The sequence below is a fragment of the Hyperoodon ampullatus genome, assembly GCF_949752795.1.
Source record: "Hyperoodon ampullatus genome assembly, chromosome: 11".
Classification (NCBI taxonomy): Eukaryota; Metazoa; Chordata; class Mammalia; order Artiodactyla; family Ziphiidae; genus Hyperoodon; species Hyperoodon ampullatus.
In genome coordinates this window covers 27,365,441-27,383,096 of record NC_136924.1, presented here as the reverse complement: position 1 = coordinate 27,383,096, position 17,656 = coordinate 27,365,441, and the positions used below count along the sequence as shown (strand labels likewise).

Genomic DNA, 17,656 nt, shown 5'->3' with positions numbered 1-17,656 from the left:
AAAGGCTCGGGGAAAACACCGCGGGAAGCAAGTCCGCACACACCTTAGCAGCAGCGCGCCAGAGTCCCGGTCCCTGGAAGCCCCCGCCAAGCAAGAAGACCGCTGGCCGGCTCCGCCGTGCCCCGCAGGACCTACCCGCAGCTGCCCCGAGCCCGCTCTGCAGGCCGGCACAGCTGCAGCCGCTCGGCGCACGGGGCGGGGCCGGAGGCGGGGCCGAGGCCGGGGCGGGGCCGCGCCGGGCGGGCGCGCGGGAGGCGCGGAGGGAGGGTGTCGCGCCGAGGGAAGCGGACCGCGGCGGAGGGAGGGGAGGCCGAGTCCTGGAAGCGGAGCTCCGCGCTGGGACTGGTTCCTTCGCAGCCATTTTCTGTCCAACCAAACAGCCGATTGGAGACGGGAGCCAACCAGGGCTGCATTGGAGGTTTGTGTCTCGCTTCGGCCAATGATCGCTCCTAAACCGACTCCACTTTAGCTCGAATGAAATGTCCGTCTCCTCCCGGCGCCGTCCCCGCCGCCAACGCCGCCGCGGCCGGGGGCACTCGCCTCCCTCTCGCCCGCCCTCGCGCCCGGGCCGGAGCCGGGGCCGGGCGGGCGCCTGTGAGGCCTGTCCCGCTGCGGGCCCGGCCGAGGAGCGAGCGCGGGGCCGCTGCGCGGCTCTTTGTGCGCGGGGCCGAGGAGCGGCGGGACGCGGGCCAGGCCGCCCCCTGCTCGCCGCCGCCGCAGACCTCCGGGCCCGAGGCCGAGGAGGGGACGCCAGGGCACCGTCGGGCCCCGCTCTCGGCGGCGTCCCGGCCGGCTCCATTTTGTGCGGAGAGCCGGCCGGGGGGGCGGGGGGACGCAGCCAGGACCTCCGGCCCCGATCCTGACCCCTGGGCCTGGCCGCCGTGCGGGGGTCCCCGGGGAGCGCCCCCCTTCCGCCCGCCGGTCCACGGGGGCACGGCGGGGCCGGGCCGCTTTGTCTGCCCCGGCACCCCGGGCGCCGCGCGGCGGGCGGGTGTTGGGCGCGGGCCCGGGCCCGGGCCGGGCGAGTCGGGGGGATGCGCGCCAGGGGCGTCCGCGCCGCGCGGGCTGGACTGACAGGTCGGCCGGGCGGGCCGGGGGGCCGGGGCCAGCCCGCGCACCTTCGTGGGGAGGAAGCGAGGTCCCCGGGAGGAAGGAATGGATTTGGTTTCCCCGCAGTCTGGTTTGCGCGTAAAGAATGCAGCCATCTGGCGGCTTGCGGTCCCTGGACTTGCCCCGAAGGTGGGAAGGAAGCCTTCCGGATTGGACTAAGGTTTTAATCTTGGGTGGGAGGCGGGGAGGATATGTCAGGCTTTAGGAGTAGTAGTCTCCGAGAACAAAGAATTAGAGGACCCACAAGTCGTAATCTCGACCAAAGTACTCTAATGAGATGATTTAAGCAAGGTTAGGTAGCGTATGACCTTTAAAAAAAATAGTATCCCACTAACCTGCATGGACTCCACGGTTCGTGCCACGAATCATTGGAATAGTTTCGGCTTTCTTCTATGGAAACTAATCAGCAATATAAAGTGATGAGGTAAACTGATCAATGTAAGTGGCATTAACAAATAGGGATTTTATTTGTAAAGTATTGAAAGTTTAACCCAAATACCTTAAAAGGCAATTATTCCTTCCTCACACTGCTGCTGTAGTTTTTAATTTAAGGATTATATTGATGCAAAACTCTGGTTTTGATGCCAAAGAATGGAGGGTGGAGGAAGGAAGGGTCTACTGCTTTTCTTGGATACAAATTTGCATTTCTTTAAACATTAAACAGATGTATGCATTCCCTTGAGCTTTCATATATATCATAACCTGCCTTTAAGAGAATATATACCATATGAGGTGATAGTGTTTTTCTTTGATATACCGAATCTAAATATATACCGACTCAACTATTTGGGTGATTGTGGTGAGGTGTGGCACCCCTTCCCCCAGCAAAAATACCTAAATATATACAGCTTCTATATTTTAAGGATTCTGAGGATTTTTTTTACCCCTCAGAGACACCCTTTAAAAAATAACACTTACAGCTACAAGGAAGGAATTTTCCGGGCAGCTTTGGGCTAGGAAGAGGACGATATTTGGAAAGAAATTAGAAATTCCTTTTAAGATTATAACACAGTGGACAATGTCAGCCAGTCTTTGCTGCCTGGACCCTTGTAATGGCATTTTAAAATTCAATTCAGTGGTTATAATTTTTTCTGCCATTTACTAGATTTCATGCTTGAATGCCTATCAGTATTTTTTTCTTCTTCTAAAAATTAACACTAAAAGGGTATGTTTTTGTCCCCCCACGCTCCATTTAATCGTTTCACTCAAGGAAAAGCAAATGAGAAAGGGAGATTGTAACATTGTAATAGATGCTAGTTTATTCAGCTATTTATGCCTTAAGGTGAGAAGGAAGTTCTATTGAGATGCAATTTGAGTCCAAAATGGTGGTGCCTTAAAATGATAAAGGTCTTAATTGTGTTGTTGTTCTCTGGGCAACATGTATCTTCTTCCCGCTATAATCTGAGATATTTAAAAGCATTATACTCTGAGGTAAATTTGTCTTGCCTTTTGAGCTTTTGGACTCTAAATCGCCCTCTAAAACGATAAGAAAATCATCACCAAAAAATTAAGTTGATAAATGGGGTGTTCGTGTCTGGGTGTCGATATTTTAAATAGTTTAGATATGTTACATGATTTTTGGTCTCTTGCATATTACATAATTTGGTGTGTTGTGATGAATATTTATGATGAACATGACTAAATATAGGGTTATGTTGGAAAAGCAATACCTCCCCCCGATGGCATTAACTTTTTTGTAAGTTCTCCAAAATATATCTTCCAATTTAACAAACGTTTATTGGGTGCTTGCTTTTTGCACCATTTTTTAGCCATGCACTCCATTAAATACGAATAGTAGGTAAAATTATATATGCCTTTTTACATTTTACTAGGAAGAAAGCCTATAGGCTAACTTTTTTTTACTACTAATAGATGTTTATCTTCTAGGTTGGAATTGGGCAGAGATTAGACACCTCTTTAGGCAGGTGTTCTTGAGTACCACTGACAACACGGTTCTCAAAGTATTTCATGACAGTAAGTATGTTTTATCATTTTGGTTGTTAATTTGATTTGAACTGTAATTAGCTGGAAACAAAATTGTAGCTGATTTATATTGGAGATTCCTGATAGAATGAATGGCTTTCAAGGCCAGACAGTACCTCTCCTCATTCCTGTTGCTTTCTTCTTTTTAGGGACTTGCATATATTAAGTGTTTCCTCTGGGTCCTTAAGAGTTGTCCAGGCTACAGGGTAAAAAGCTGTCCCAGCTCTCAAGAGGCTATCTGTTTAGCTGGTAGGGCTTTAGTCAAATTGAATACTTAGAGGCAAGTTATGTGTGGAACAGAAAATGCTGGTTCTAAGGGTAGCACAAGTGAAAAGAGAGGTGTGGTGGGCTTGGTAGTTGGGAATGTCATGGAGGGAGCCTGCAGGGTTCGAACTGAGCCTTGAAGGCTGAGTGGGGTTGGATAGGTGCAGGCTGTCACCAGAAGCAAAAGCCTGAAGGTAGGGGTGAGTGACTTATGTTTAGTGGCTGGGCAGTAGATCTGCATGGTCCAGGTGGGGATTTCACAGGATAATCCAGTGAAGAGATACCACGTGACCTGTCTGGATACTTAATCTTGAATCTGATACTACATCTGTAACATCAGGCATGTCACAACTTCCTTGAGACATGATTGCCTCACTCCTAAAGCAAAAGAACAAAAACAAAAGAACCTAGTGGTCCCTAAATAAGGTTTTTAAAAAAAAAAATCAGCCCTGAAGATAGAGTTGGAAACCAGTTTAGTTAGATTAAGTAGGGGAACCTCTCATGTAAAGCCATGAAATGGTTTGGATTTGATGCGGAAGACTTTTAGAACCATTATAGGTTCAAGAGCTATAGAAGCAATGTTTCAGTGAGATTGGTCTTAAAACTACATGTACCTAGGTAGGTTGGATAGTAATCCAGTGGAAATAGAAAAGGAAGGGCACATCCAGAAAACATTTAAACAGAATAGGTAGATCTTGGAGGAGATGGAAGAACCTAAGATGACACTGGTATAATTAGCCTGGAAGAGTAGAGAGAGGGCATTATTAACAATGGAATTGCAACAGTTCAGAAGGAGTTCTTATCCATTGCCTCCTTGCAGGGGATGGGGGAGGTGAATTTCATTTTCCAGTATCTTAAGTTTGCAGTGGTGGGATATCAGACATATTCTACAGGCCTGGCTTGCTTGAGTGGCAGTCATGATATAGTTGTAGATGTAGGACTTATGAGCATAGAAATGATATTTAATGAGTTTATTAAGAAAGTAAGGGAAGAAAGAGAAAACGATTGTTGGTTAAAACTAACAAGTAGGATGTGGGAAGGAAAGAATATTGCTTTGGAAATCAAGGGAGAAGAGAATTCCAAGCGTAAATGTGGGGTCAACAGTGGCCAGCACTACAAAGAACAGTCAAGTAGGTTGAAGGCAAGATCTTTGGCAACTTTTGAGAGCAGTTTCGGGATCATGTTGGGATGGAAAAGCACATGTCACAGAGTTTCAATAGGACTGAAGAGGTGTGTAAGGACTGTCAGGGTGAGGGTGAGCCAGACAGAGTGTGGAGCAGAATTAAGGTTGTATGTGTCTATATGTACTTGGTGTGTTTAATAAGGGAGACTAAGCATGTTTAAGGAAGAATGAAGAAGCTGGTACTAGAGATGAGGAATCTTTGTATTATTTCTTATCCTCAATGAGATAAAAAGGAATTGATCCATAGAACAGGAGAAAAGGGGTCATGTAAGAGAGAAAACTTTTTATGCCTGGGAAAAATATGAGAACTGTATTTGAAGGGACAGTAATAATACTAGGGTACATTTGCTGAGTTCTTACTGTGTATCCTGCACTTTGCTAAGTGCTTTTTATACAGTACCTTCACTTCTCATAGCGATTTCATTTTGAAAATGGGGAAGTTAATATTGTCCTTGCTTGAGAAGCATCTTTGAAGGTTTTTAATATACAATCAGTAGACTCAGAATTTAGAGGACAAATTAAAGACGTAGGCTTAAGGACTATTTGAAAAACTATCAGGAACAAATACTATAAAGTACTTCGCATCTGAGACTCTGGACTTCGGTCTCAGTTAGGTTGCCACCTTTGGCAAGTCATTAGCTTCACATAACCTCAATTTTCTCACCTGCTTCATGGGGTCATGAACATTGCATAAGGTATTTAGAAAGTGCTCAAAAATGTTAAACAGATTAAAGAGGGCACTCACTACTTATCGCATTTGTGCAACAGATTATTAGTATAGTTAAGGTACCGCTACACAAAAAATTATAGAATAAAATTTACTAGCTTAGACAGCTGACCATTTATTTCATATAATATTTTAGAGAACAATATTATCAGTTAAACTACTTAGAATAGTCAATAAAGTTAATTTAATGGGATTTAACTACTCTTTGTCCATATTTCTCAGTTCCCTTGGATCTAATGATTGATCATTTTACCCATTCTCGTCAGTATCCTACATGCTCTTTCCTCTTTGTTGTCTGGATGGAATTCAACACTTTAGGGTCTCTGTTCTTACCAGGCTTGTAAGTATCACAGCTGGACATACTGATTCCACTAAACATTTATGGTCACCGACTTCAGCTAGGCTCTTTGCATCCTCCTAGCACTCCTGTTCCCTTCCTTTTGCATTCTCTGGGGAAAGCCATCTGTCTCCCCAGCTGTAGGAATCCCAGCATTATCCTTGGTTCTTCCTCCAGCTCTTATTCAGTCAGCCACCAAGTCTGTTGATTTTACCAACGAAAAAGCTCTGTAGTCTCTGCTTCTGCTGTCCAGTGCTGCTGTCCTGCTGATACTGGGAATGTTCATCATCTTTCCTGAACTCATGCACTAAATGCAGCATAATAGTCCTTACTGGACTTCTGCCCCCATTCTTGCTCCCCTCCAGTTCACTTTCTACACTGGACTGTAGCCAGAGTGATGTTTTTAAAAAGAAATCTGATTTGCATTCTTCTGCTAAAACTCTTCTTCCACAAGATACTGCTTGATCCAGCCTCTACTTAGCTCATTCCAGTCCACCAGTACTGTTTCTCAGTTTCCTTTGCCTGGAACATTCTTGTCCCATCTTTCTTTGACTGATTGCTGTTCATCTTTCAGTCTCAGTTTAAACGTCATTTTCTTAAGACGGCCTTCCTTGACTCTTTTAGACTAGTGAGGTCCCTTATGGAATAAGCTCCCAAAGCATATAACAAAACATCTTTATTTTCCTTAGCACTGGGCACTAGCAATTAGTTAATTATTTGTCATTATTTAATAACTATATATAACATTTACTGAGTACTCCTATCGTACTATGGTAGGTCTTTACATGGTAAGTACTATTCTCATCCCACTTGCCAGTAAGTAGCAGGGAATTCAAACTAGGTGATCTGATTCTAGAGCTTGTGCCTTGGAAATACTAATAGGCTGTGCTCCCCACCCCGTCCCCCTGACCCCAGTTTACGTAACATTTGTCTTCTCTGCAAGATGAGGACAGAGACCTTGTCTTTGTTGTTGACCTGTGACGTTGTCGGCACATAGCACAGACTTGATAAATACAGGGTGCTTACTCGGTAAATATTTGTTCACTGGCTTACAATCTACAGTCTATTTTGTAAATTTTAATAGGAAGTTTTAGACCTAGGAAAAGCCTTTGGGATGTATCTAGCAAGTTACCCCCCTCATTTCTTATATATATATAGGAGGATAGCTAGCATATTGTAAGCATCAAAGATGAGGCTAGCTTGTTGAATGGAAGATTCTAAGAGCCTTGGGGATTCCAAGATGGGAACACTGATTTTTGGCTTACAGAATAGGGTAAATCAGAAAGATTTCAGGAGGATGGGTGAACACTGGGATTAAAGTATGGGGCAGGATTTTAATGGTAGAAAGATAGAAGAGAGGAAGACAGGAGTTGTGAAATGACAGAAAAGCCAAAACTTGCAGAATACAGCTAAGCAGATGACATGTGGCTCATCTTCAAAGGAGGGAGGGTGAGATCTGACATCTCCTGAGTACACTATGTGCCAAACTGTGTCCTTAGCAGGTTTCTAGTCTTTATTTAATTCCAACAACTCTATGAAATACTTTCAGAGGTAATTTTTAGAAGACTGAGGTTTAGAGGCTAACGTTCTTAATCCAGGTGATAATCTTGCTGCTAATTCCAGTGCATGACAAGATAATGTGAGTTAAACTTTTTGCTTTTAATACTTTTTTTACATTATATTTATAAATTAATCTCTCAGATCATGGTTATTACAACAGGGTCTTGCTCATCAGCTAATTTAAAAAGACCCGGGCTATCCTGTGGACATTGATTTAGCAAAGGATTTCTGTAACTGCCTCCAACCCCCCTTCCCAAAAAAACAAACTGTATTTGTTTCTTAGTTGTAGGCTTTTAACCACTTTGGTCCTGTCTCCTGCACCTTGATCTCCCGTAGGGCATTGTAAAAACCAATCCATTCACAGCTATCCTAATTGACCTCTCTTTCATGGCTAATAAATCCATCATCATATCTATTAAAGACAACTCTCCTAGTATCTTTATAGCATTTTAGGATCAAAATAGCATTTTATATTTGGAAAATGCTTCATACATATATTAGCTGTTTAAGATGGGGGAGGTGAAATTATTATTTCCATTTTATATAGAAATACATTTAACCGGTAGGGATGCTTGTTTTCAGGGATCAATAAGAGAGTCTAAATCAGAGCTCACTGACTGTTGTTTACCTTCCCTTAGAGGGCACTAAGAAGCATTATAAATAGGTACCCTGTACTTTCACAAATTATTAAAAGTAAGTGAATTCTATTCCCTACCCCCTTAAAACAGCTATATAAATTATGGAAATGTATCTGTATTTACAATTAAATTAGATACCACAGTCAACAGATGCATCAAAGAAATGCCATTTTATTGAAGACTTGGAAACTAGCCTGGTATTTTAGTATTAGATAAAAATCCAACAGAGATGGAAAGGAAGAGGTGTTACATAAGGACTCAAATATTGCAGTTAATAACATTAAGTTTGTGCTGGGTCCTGAGCCTCGATAAACATTTAGGATCAACTGTCTCTTCTTGATTTGGCCTGAAAGCATATGTAAATTACACTTAATTTTTGCTATGCTTTTGATTCAGATAATGCATTCAAAAATTTTCCATCCACAATTAGCCAGTCCCTTATTGTTTTGAATAGTATTATTTGCAAAGCAGAAAGACTTCCAGGATTTGCCATGTTGGAATGGAGACAGTTCAAGGCTTATGGGTCCCCCCCACCCCTCCCAGATTTTCCCTCTTAGAAATCATTTACCTCTGAGTAAAATTAAGCAGGGTTTTATTTTTATTTTGGCCCTGCCGCGTGGCTTCAGGGAATCTCAGTTCCCTAAACCACAGCAGTGAAAGCGTGAAATCCTAACCACTAGACCACCAGGGAACTCCCGGGGTTCTTTTAAAATAGTCATTTTAACTCTCATTTTTGTCTGTGGTTATCATTTTCCTATTTTTATATGCAGATCTCCAATCTCCCTGACCCCTCCTTTTCTTTTTTCCTTAATGAGTCAAAAGTCTGAGGGTGGAAGAAGAGAAAATTAACCTTTGACTGGAATTAGGGGTGATGAGCTTGTTCAAAATGTGGGTGTACTTTTGGGTTGCATGGGTACAGAATTGTGCAAGGAATCCATATGCTTCTTATACCAAGCAACAGTTTAAACCAGGATATTGTCTCTTGTGGAACTTCTGTGAGATAGCAAAGAAAGTTTGCCGCGAGAGCAAAAAAGTTCGTGTAGGAATATCTGGCTTTAGCAGGAGAGCTGAACAGGCTGGATATATCCAGGTGGCTAACTACTAAGCTGATTTTGGCTTTGCTTGCCATTACAGAGATAAATTAGGTTGTAAATCAGGGTTGCCTGTACTATATTTGATGATTATGCGATTGAAAAGAAAGACGTGTGTGTTTTAAATTCATTTCCTTGTTTTGTTTCTCTGTTGGTCTTAGGCTTATCACTTAATAGAGGGTGAATAGGGAATCTTGAATCATTGGCAAATTATCAAAAAGTTTCCAAATCAAGAAATATGTTTTCTTTTAGTAAGCTTAAGGCTATGAAAAATGTAAGTGACTCATCCTATGACAGTTTATGAGCACTGAATCATTTATGTAGTTTTTAGACAAGTTTTATTGAAGATTATTGAAAGCTTTTTTTCCTCATAGATGGATGGTGACAGTTCCACCACAGATGCTTCTCAACTAGGAATTTCTGCAGACTATATTGGAGGAAGTCATTATGTTATACAGCCTCATGATGGTAAGAAAGCCACAATTAGAAACAAATTCACAAGTAGGAACAAATTAGAAAGTGGAAATTTTATTGATGTGATGTTCTAGGTTACTTTTGTCTTTACAGGAAAATTAGCCCTCTTGTGTCACAGTTCACTGATAGTCTAAAACGGTATACTTTGCTATTTTTATTAGAAATAGTCTTCAAAAGAATGACGGGTTTTAGAAAATCATTCCATAAAAGTGTGCCTTTTTAAAGCTGGTACTGTTTCTTTAATGATTTGTTATTGATTTCCTACTTAAGTATTAAATATGGCGAATTCTTACTCAATTGATAAACTGAGTAGTTCTTTAGAGGGTGGTTGCTAGCTATTATATTTCTAGTACTTATAAACAGACTTAGTTTCGATTTTTATTCAATACTAAGTTTTAACTATGTAGTAGAATGGCAGCATTATGTTGGCCTATCAAATAATTTGCTTTTGTGGCATTCTGATGTGTGAGATTAAAAAACACTAAGATACATTTTTATAGAAGGCAGTTGGGGGTAGGTGATTATTTATTCCATCCTAAAACAGATATTCAAACAAGTTAATTTTGATAACATCATTTTAAACATGTAAAAATGTAAACTGAATCAACTTAGGTACCTTTCTTATTTAATACATATATTAATAAAAGAGTGGGAAGTTTACTTACAAGATACTGCATTTAATCATAAAAGGATATTATTTGTACTATGAAAGCTTCAGTTATATCTAAAAATTTACTTTCTGTAAGAACATTGGATTACTGCTATAGCTTTGTTCATAAACTATTCCTACATTAGTGGTAATCCAATTGGGTTAGTAATATTCAAGTCCAGTTTTTCCATTCTATATAAACTTGGCATTGGATAAACACACACCCTTTTAATCTTGTTACATGCATGGAGCCATAGATCACAGTCTCTTCTATTTTATAGCTAAGTTATGTAACATAATTTATGAGCACCTCCTCTGTTGGAGGTGCTGTACCAAGTCCTAGGAAGGACACAAAGCTGATCCCTGACCTCAGGTAGCAAAAATCTAGGAGGGGAATGAGAAATAAGGATTATAAAATGTGTTAGAGAAGAGACACAAAGAAGCACTTGTTTGAGATATTTTGTGAAAGGAGAGATCACTTCTGAAGGTGCTGTGGAGATGTATTTGAGCTTGTTGGAGAGTGGGTAGGTAGGATTTAGTAAGCAGAGTTGAGGATAAGAGTATTCTAGGCAGTGGGTTTGAAATTAATGAGGAGGCTCAGTTATGGCCCTGAGAAAATTGTGAAAAGAACTGCTGTCCTAAACCCTAAAAACGATTAGGAAATGAACCAGAATGTTTCTTATCTTAGATTGTTTGAGGTAGTCTTCTCTATCTTGAAGGAAAAATTATGAGAAGCTATAAACCTGTTATTTTTACTTAGATACTGAGGACAGCATGAATGATCATGAAGACACAAATGGTTCAAAAGAAAGTTTTAGAGAACAAGATATATATCTTCCAATTGCAAATGTTGCAAGGATAATGAAAAATGCCATACCTCAAACGGGAAAGGTAATGCTGAGGAGAAATTTAACTGGGTTTTGTTTTTCACGGGTGGGGAGGGGGGAATGTAATACTACATGAACACATATTTCATGAATATAGTGAGCTGTAGATTTCAGTCATTCAGCCTTTCAGCAAAACACACATCTCAGTTGTACACACTTGGTTGCTGAGCGGTGCTCCAGTTCCAGCTCTCTCGTGTCCCTCAGTGCTCCTGCTCCCCACTTGCTGGAAGCAGATGAAACAGAATTAAGAATCGTTTTAAAAATAGGTGCATTGTGGGCTTCCCTGGTGGCGCAGTGGTTGAGTGTCCACCTGCTGATGCAGGGGACACGGGTTCGTGCCCCGGTCTGGGAAGATCCCACATGCCGCGGAGCATCTGGGCCCATGAGCCATGGCCACTGAGCCTGCTCATCCGGAGCCTGTGCTCCGCAACGGGAGAGGCCACAACAGTGAGAGGCCCGCGTACCGCAAAAAAAAAAAAAAAAAAAAAAAAAAAAAAAAGTGCATTGTCAGAACTATCAGGTTTTGGGCATATGAAGTTGTAACTTCCATAATGTTGCAGCAAAATTGGATCATGTTGGGCTGATGGATGTAGTAAGGATTTTCTCCCCAAATCTGTATGTTTGGAAACTTTCTCTATAATTATAAATATTAACATACATTTAATTCAACTGGCATGACCTTTTAAAGTAGTTTTGTCTTGTGAGAGAAATAACTGTAAAAACAGTTACTTATAACAGCTTTTAAAAACTCATTGTCACTCTACTTATCACTTGGTCTGAACTAAAGTCCACACTTTGTATATTGTTTTGTATTGCATAATAAGCTTTCTTTTGTTTTATTGTAGCTTAGAAAATACTTACGAAAGTAATAAAGCTTACAAAGAAATACATTATTAAAATATATCACTAAGCCTAGAAGTTCCAATCTGAGTGGTCCTCCTTATGTTTTAAGGGGAAAAAAGCACAACTGCTGATAATTGCTTACTAGGCTAGGCCTGTGCTGCCTGGTACTGTGGCCACTAGCCACATGTGGTTATTGAGCACTTGAAATGTTGGCCGAATGAACTGAGATGTGCTGTAAATGTAAAACATACCCCAGATTTTGAAGGCTTAGTATAAAAGGATAAAGAGATCTCAATTTTTAAAATGCTTTTTTAATTGAAGTATAGTTGATTTACAGTATTTAAAATCTTAATTTTAAAATGGATTCTGTGTTTAAAGGATAATATTTTAGATTTACTAGGTTAAGCAAAATATATTGAAATTAATTTCACCTTTTTTTTTTTTTTTTTTTTTTTTTTTAGCATAGCTGCTGGAACATCTAAAGTTATGTATCCAGCTCAGGTTATATTATCTTGTTTGACTGCATTTATGCAGTAACTCTTGTTACTTTTCACCAGGATGTAAAATAGGCATGGAGGTGAAAGACAGTATGTTTCAGCAAGGATTTTGTCATTCCTGTTAGAAGTGGCTTTGGAATTGCATGATTTAATCTATTAGAGTTTCACTTTCAAACCCTAGACCACTAAGTGAAGAGTTGTTTTTATAATGAGATGGCAGGTGTGTGCTTCTTTTGGTAGGCTTTTTCATAAACTCAAAATGTATTCTGGACACTTTGTATCTTTATTAATAAAAATGTCACCAGATGTCATTATTTCACTCCCTTGTAAGCCTTACAGTGAATTTAGTGTTTAGTTTGTTTTTAAAAACTTTCTGGTGTCCTCATTGGTGGAAATGCCAGGGCAGAGAAGCGGTACCTAAGTCTAGCCCACAGTATATTCCAGACATAACAGGATTGATTTTCTTGGGGCACTTGGTTAGTAAGAGTTTTCATTTTTATGGGGTGGTAGGGTCATCCAGTAGTTACTTTTATACCTAAATTCTGTTTTCTGTGAACAGTTGTCAAGGCTTCTCTCATTTGTATTTGAGTTTTCAGTCTCACTCAATGAGGGTTGCAATTTTGATAGCATACGTTACGTCACTGTTAGCAGCATATATTTTGAAGATTAAAGGTTAACAGTCATAAACTGAAATTTATATTCTTCTGAATAGCCTTTTCTTTTTGCAGGTTGTTAGGAAAGTGGTGGTTATATTCCCTGCAGATTTACCTATGATTTTTCTCTTCAGATTGCAAAAGATGCCAAAGAATGTGTTCAAGAATGTGTAAGTGAGTTCATCAGCTTCATAACATCTGAAGCAAGTGAAAGATGCCATCAAGAGAAACGGAAGACAATCAATGGAGAAGATATTCTCTTTGCCATGTCTACCTTAGGCTTCGACAGTTATGTAGAACCTCTGAAATTATACCTTCAGAAGTTCAGAGAGGTAAGTAAAGTGTCTCCCATTATGTTTTTAAGAAAGTAAGATACACTATTCACTTTTAACTTTTTAAATGTATTAATCATTTCTCAGAAGTATGTAATCACTTATATTACTGAACTTAAATAGGAAGTCCTTTCTTTTTTCCTTTATTACTAATGACAGCATAGACTCTGGATTTAGACCACCTGGAGGCTGAACTCTGTGACCCTGGGCAGACTATTTAAGTACTTTAGGCCTTGGTTTCCTGGTCTGTAAAGTGAGGCTAATAATAATAGTACCTACCTCACAGAGTTACTGAGAGGACTAGGTAAAATAATCCATGTACAGCCCTTGGCTTGGCACATACAGAGTGCTCGATAATGTTAGCACATGCTGTTACTGTTACTAATTTAAAAAAGGTAGCATCTCAAAGCTTGGGGCCTTTTAGATAAGAAAAAGGGAATTATAACTATATCCTTTTCTTATTATTGATTGAATTCTACATTTCCTATTTGGTTTTTCTTTGCATGTCGTATGAATTTTGTGAAAATGAACTGAGATCAGCATATTTATTTCTACACTCCAACTTGGGTGTCAGATCCACATTGCTTTCAAAATACTTTCTTAATGTCTCTAGTGTTAGAATCCCATTAAATTAGTGATATCTGCACAGAATGACTAAAGTAGGAAGAGAATGTGTAAATTCTTTACAGAACTTTTCCAAATCTTCAGCATCATTAGAACCTGAGAGTGGACAGAAACTTAGAGGTCTTTGATCCAAACTGTAATTTTGATTTAGGAATTTTAAACTCCAAACTGGCTGCTATAGTGCTGGCTGAGAGCTGCATGTATAATTAAATGATAACTTGGGTATAACTGATTCACTTTGTTATAAAGCAGAAACTAATAAAAAAAAATGATAACTTGGATCACTTGTAGTAGATCTGCAAGCTGGGTATTTACAGTTTTTGCAGACTACTTCATCTGTAAATAGACTTCTCTTTTCCTTTTGATATAGTGTGGAATAACTTTATTTTTACTCATAAATATTTTAGATTTTCTAGGTCATTACTAACACTGTCTTGTGATGACTACTGCATATATAACAGCATTTTGAAGGACCTTTCCATATGTTATTAACCAGAAGCATTAATAAATACTCTGTATTTTGTAATAATAGAAGCTCCTAATTTTAGGAAATAAGTAAGCATTTTCATTTAGGAAACAGGTTGTTGTTGTTGTTGTTCTGAATACAGTGATTACTTGTTTGATTCCCTTCCTCAGGCTATGAAAGGAGAGAAAGGAATTGGTGGAGCAGTCACAGCTACAGATGGACTAAGTGAAGAGCTTACAGAGGAGGCATTTAGTAAGCAGTGTTATGATACATTTATGCAGCTACATTCGTTTTTACGAGTCATGTAGATTGTTCGCAGTGATTAATTCTACATGTCTGTAGTAGAACTTTTGGAATATTAGCACTGAGTGTTTTGACATAGCACTGTTTTGAATAGTTCTTACTAGTTCATGCCCTTATATTTGAAGTGGGTGAGGGATAAGCATATAAATTTTAATTCTGCAGAGATTATAATCTTTTACCAATAGTTCTAATGGATTTCCATAGTCCCTAGTTTTTGGTTTAAGATTCACATGAGAGGAGTATTGAGAATTGTTGTTTATAATATAAAATCTTATGATTTAAATAAAATTGAACTGAAGGTTTCTTAAAAATTGAGTGTCATATTGGTGAAATAAAAGGTTTATGGTGATTATGTTTCTCATATAAAATTTATATGTATATATATTTCTCATATTTAAAATATATGCTGCTTAGTTATGTAAGTGTTGCTCCCAACCAGGCCTCACAGTGTAGGTCTACTTACGAGTCAAACTCCATCCAGTCTTTTATGCCCATGGGCAATTAATTAGCGAAAGTACACTTCAGAAAACTGAAAAATGCTATAGGAAAAACATGTGTGTTTTTAGGGAACTTTTTTTAAATGGAAAAATCACACAACCTTAAGGTTCAGGTCAAGAAAGAAGATGCAATTCTTTTCCTGCTTTAACTTTTTTTTTTGTCTTTTAGCTAACCAGTTACCAGCTGGCTTAATAACTGCAGATGGTCAGCAACAAAATGTTATGGTTTACACAACATCATATCAACAGGTACAGTACCTTCTTTCTATTAATATTTTAAATAATTTAAAAAATTATATTCATTAATTTTTTTAATCACAGGTAGTTAATGTCAACACATTATTATTAAGAATCTGATAAAGGTTGTTAAAAATTGTTTTCTCAAAATATATAACTGTGTATAGTATTCTCTAATGGTTACAGATATGTACACAGATGCTCATACAGTTCACCCTTCATATCCACGGGTTCCACACCCATGGATTCAACCAACCACATGGATCATGTTTCCGATCTGTGGTTTGTGGTTGGTTGAATCTGCAGATGGAATTTGCAGATGCAGAACCCATGGATACTGAAGGCCGATTAAAGGACTTGAGCATCTGTGCATGTTGGCATCCACAGGGCATTTTGGAACCAATCCCCCATGGATATTGAGGGGATGAATGTATTTGCATAGATTTCTATAAAGATACACAAGAAATTATTGAAGTAGCTCCTTAGGTAGAGAGAATGGAGATTTGGGGTGGGAACTAGACTAATTTTTCATTGTCTGTTGCTTTTACTCTTTGAATGTTTATAATATACAGGAAACTATTTTTTCTTTAATTCTGCTCAATTTAAATGTTCAAATCTTAGATTTCTGGTGTTCAACAAATTCAGTTTTCATGATCTGAAGAAATGATGGACTGGAGAGTGTAGAGAACTGAGTCTGTATGATTCCAGAACAGAGACATTAGAAGGAGCTGACTGGTGAAAAGATGTCTCTTTGTATATTAAATAGTTGTAATGTAGCTTCCCAATGCTTGACTAATTGAGGTGTTAATTCTGACTTGAGAATCTTTTTCATGAATGATTTTAAAGAAAAATTTGGATTTTAAAGGTATTAAAATATTTTTGTTTTGTACAAGAGTTTGTTGCTCTGTATGACTCCTGTATGCATTGTATATTGCAGTTTATTACTGTCAGAGATTTGTAGACAGTTTCTTATTTTCATATTGAATCATGTTACTTTTGTAATAATTCAAGTAAGCAGCTGGGTTAATTCATGATGTTTGCCCTTTTAATAAAAAATAAGGGTAGAGTTCATTTTGAATGCAAGTTGCCTTTATTATAAATTTGAGTTTGTCTTGGTTATATAATACTTTGCATGATAACCTAGCTAGATTTTTAGCATTTACCATATTTATTAACTTTTTTGTAAAACATTCATAGCTTAAGCAGCACCATTTTTAAAAAAATGTAATTGAGAAATTAAGTGTGAATGCAGAAGCAAATATTGTCGGCCCTATTCAAGTTGGTGCCCGTTAACAGTGTTTACACTGTTCATTGTGCCTGTTAAGATAGTTTTAGTTTATTGGAGCTTTTGTTAAGACTAGATTTGTTTTTGAGTTACATTATTATGAGTGTTGGAATTCATTTAAGTTTAATGTAGTCCTAGTGCTCTTGAAATGGTGCCCCTTTCATTTTGTATATGATTTTTCCAAAGGCATATCTTCAAATACTATATAGTATCCTCTTCCAGAAGAGGAATTTCATAGCCTGATGGTAAATGTCCTCATTCTACCTTTTTAATTGAAATGTCAAGTTTCCTATTATGCTATGGGAACCAAGAAATGTCAGACATCATTGTGTGTATACAGAGCTTTTTTGCATGGGTGAGTGAATGAAGTGAAGAACAGAATTAGTGCTGTGAATGGTGCGAAAGAGAAACCGCTGGCTTCTAGTGTGCTGTCTTGATCTTTGCAATAAACTAAATTTAGATAATGTAACTTTGTATAATTTACTAGTATTGTACTTGGGTTGTTCCTTTTTTAAAGTGAGGATTTGTATTTTCTCACCTATTCTTTTTGGTGATAATTGAGTCTTTTTTTTTTTTTTTTAATCAACAATTGCTTTGCCTGAAAGGCACTTTGAGTGAATGTCATCTTGGAAGGACACTCAAATTTATAAGGGAGAAGCATTTCTTAGATACAGGCTGGACAGAAACATTTACTTCGCCAGAAGGAGCTTTTGCGGGCACAACTGGGATAATCTGAAGTTAATAACTCCCTCACTACCTTCCCATTTAAAAAATAATCTTCATTACAGAAAATTCAAATGGGCAAAAAAGGGTGGTTAAGCAAAACCAACCATCATCCTACTATGTTAAAAACAACCAATGTTAATATTTTCGTAAATATGATTTGTCCTTTTACTTTGCTAAATATGTATATTTTTATAAAAATGGGCTCATACTTGCATACTGTTTTGTAACATGCTTTTTTCACTTAATATATTGTGAACATCTTTCCCAGGTCATTACATAGTCTTCTACTT

General features: G+C 38.8%; 1 protein-coding gene across 2 annotated transcripts; it reads left to right on the top strand.

Moving 5' to 3' along the window:
• Window positions 1–281: 281 nt before the first annotated feature.
• Window positions 282–16,426, top strand: NFYB (nuclear transcription factor Y subunit beta; the record flags this gene model as incomplete). Of its 2 annotated transcripts, XM_079714698.1 has the most annotated exons (8): window positions 282–418; window positions 2,998–3,084; window positions 9,268–9,361; window positions 10,777–10,907; window positions 13,031–13,228; window positions 14,489–14,570; window positions 15,288–15,367; window positions 15,977–16,426. In XM_079714698.1, 7 exons carry the CDS (start codon window positions 3,079–3,081, stop codon window positions 16,007–16,009), a joined length of 624 nt encoding a protein of 207 aa, XP_079570824.1. In that variant the 3' UTR covers window positions 16,010–16,426. The 2 variants fall into 2 exon arrangements, with proteins under 2 accessions (XP_079570824.1, XP_079570823.1); XM_079714697.1 differs by lacking the exons at window positions 282–418; window positions 2,998–3,084; window positions 10,777–10,907 and having other exon boundaries at window positions 9,341–9,361.
• Window positions 16,427–17,656: the final 1,230 nt, after the last annotated feature.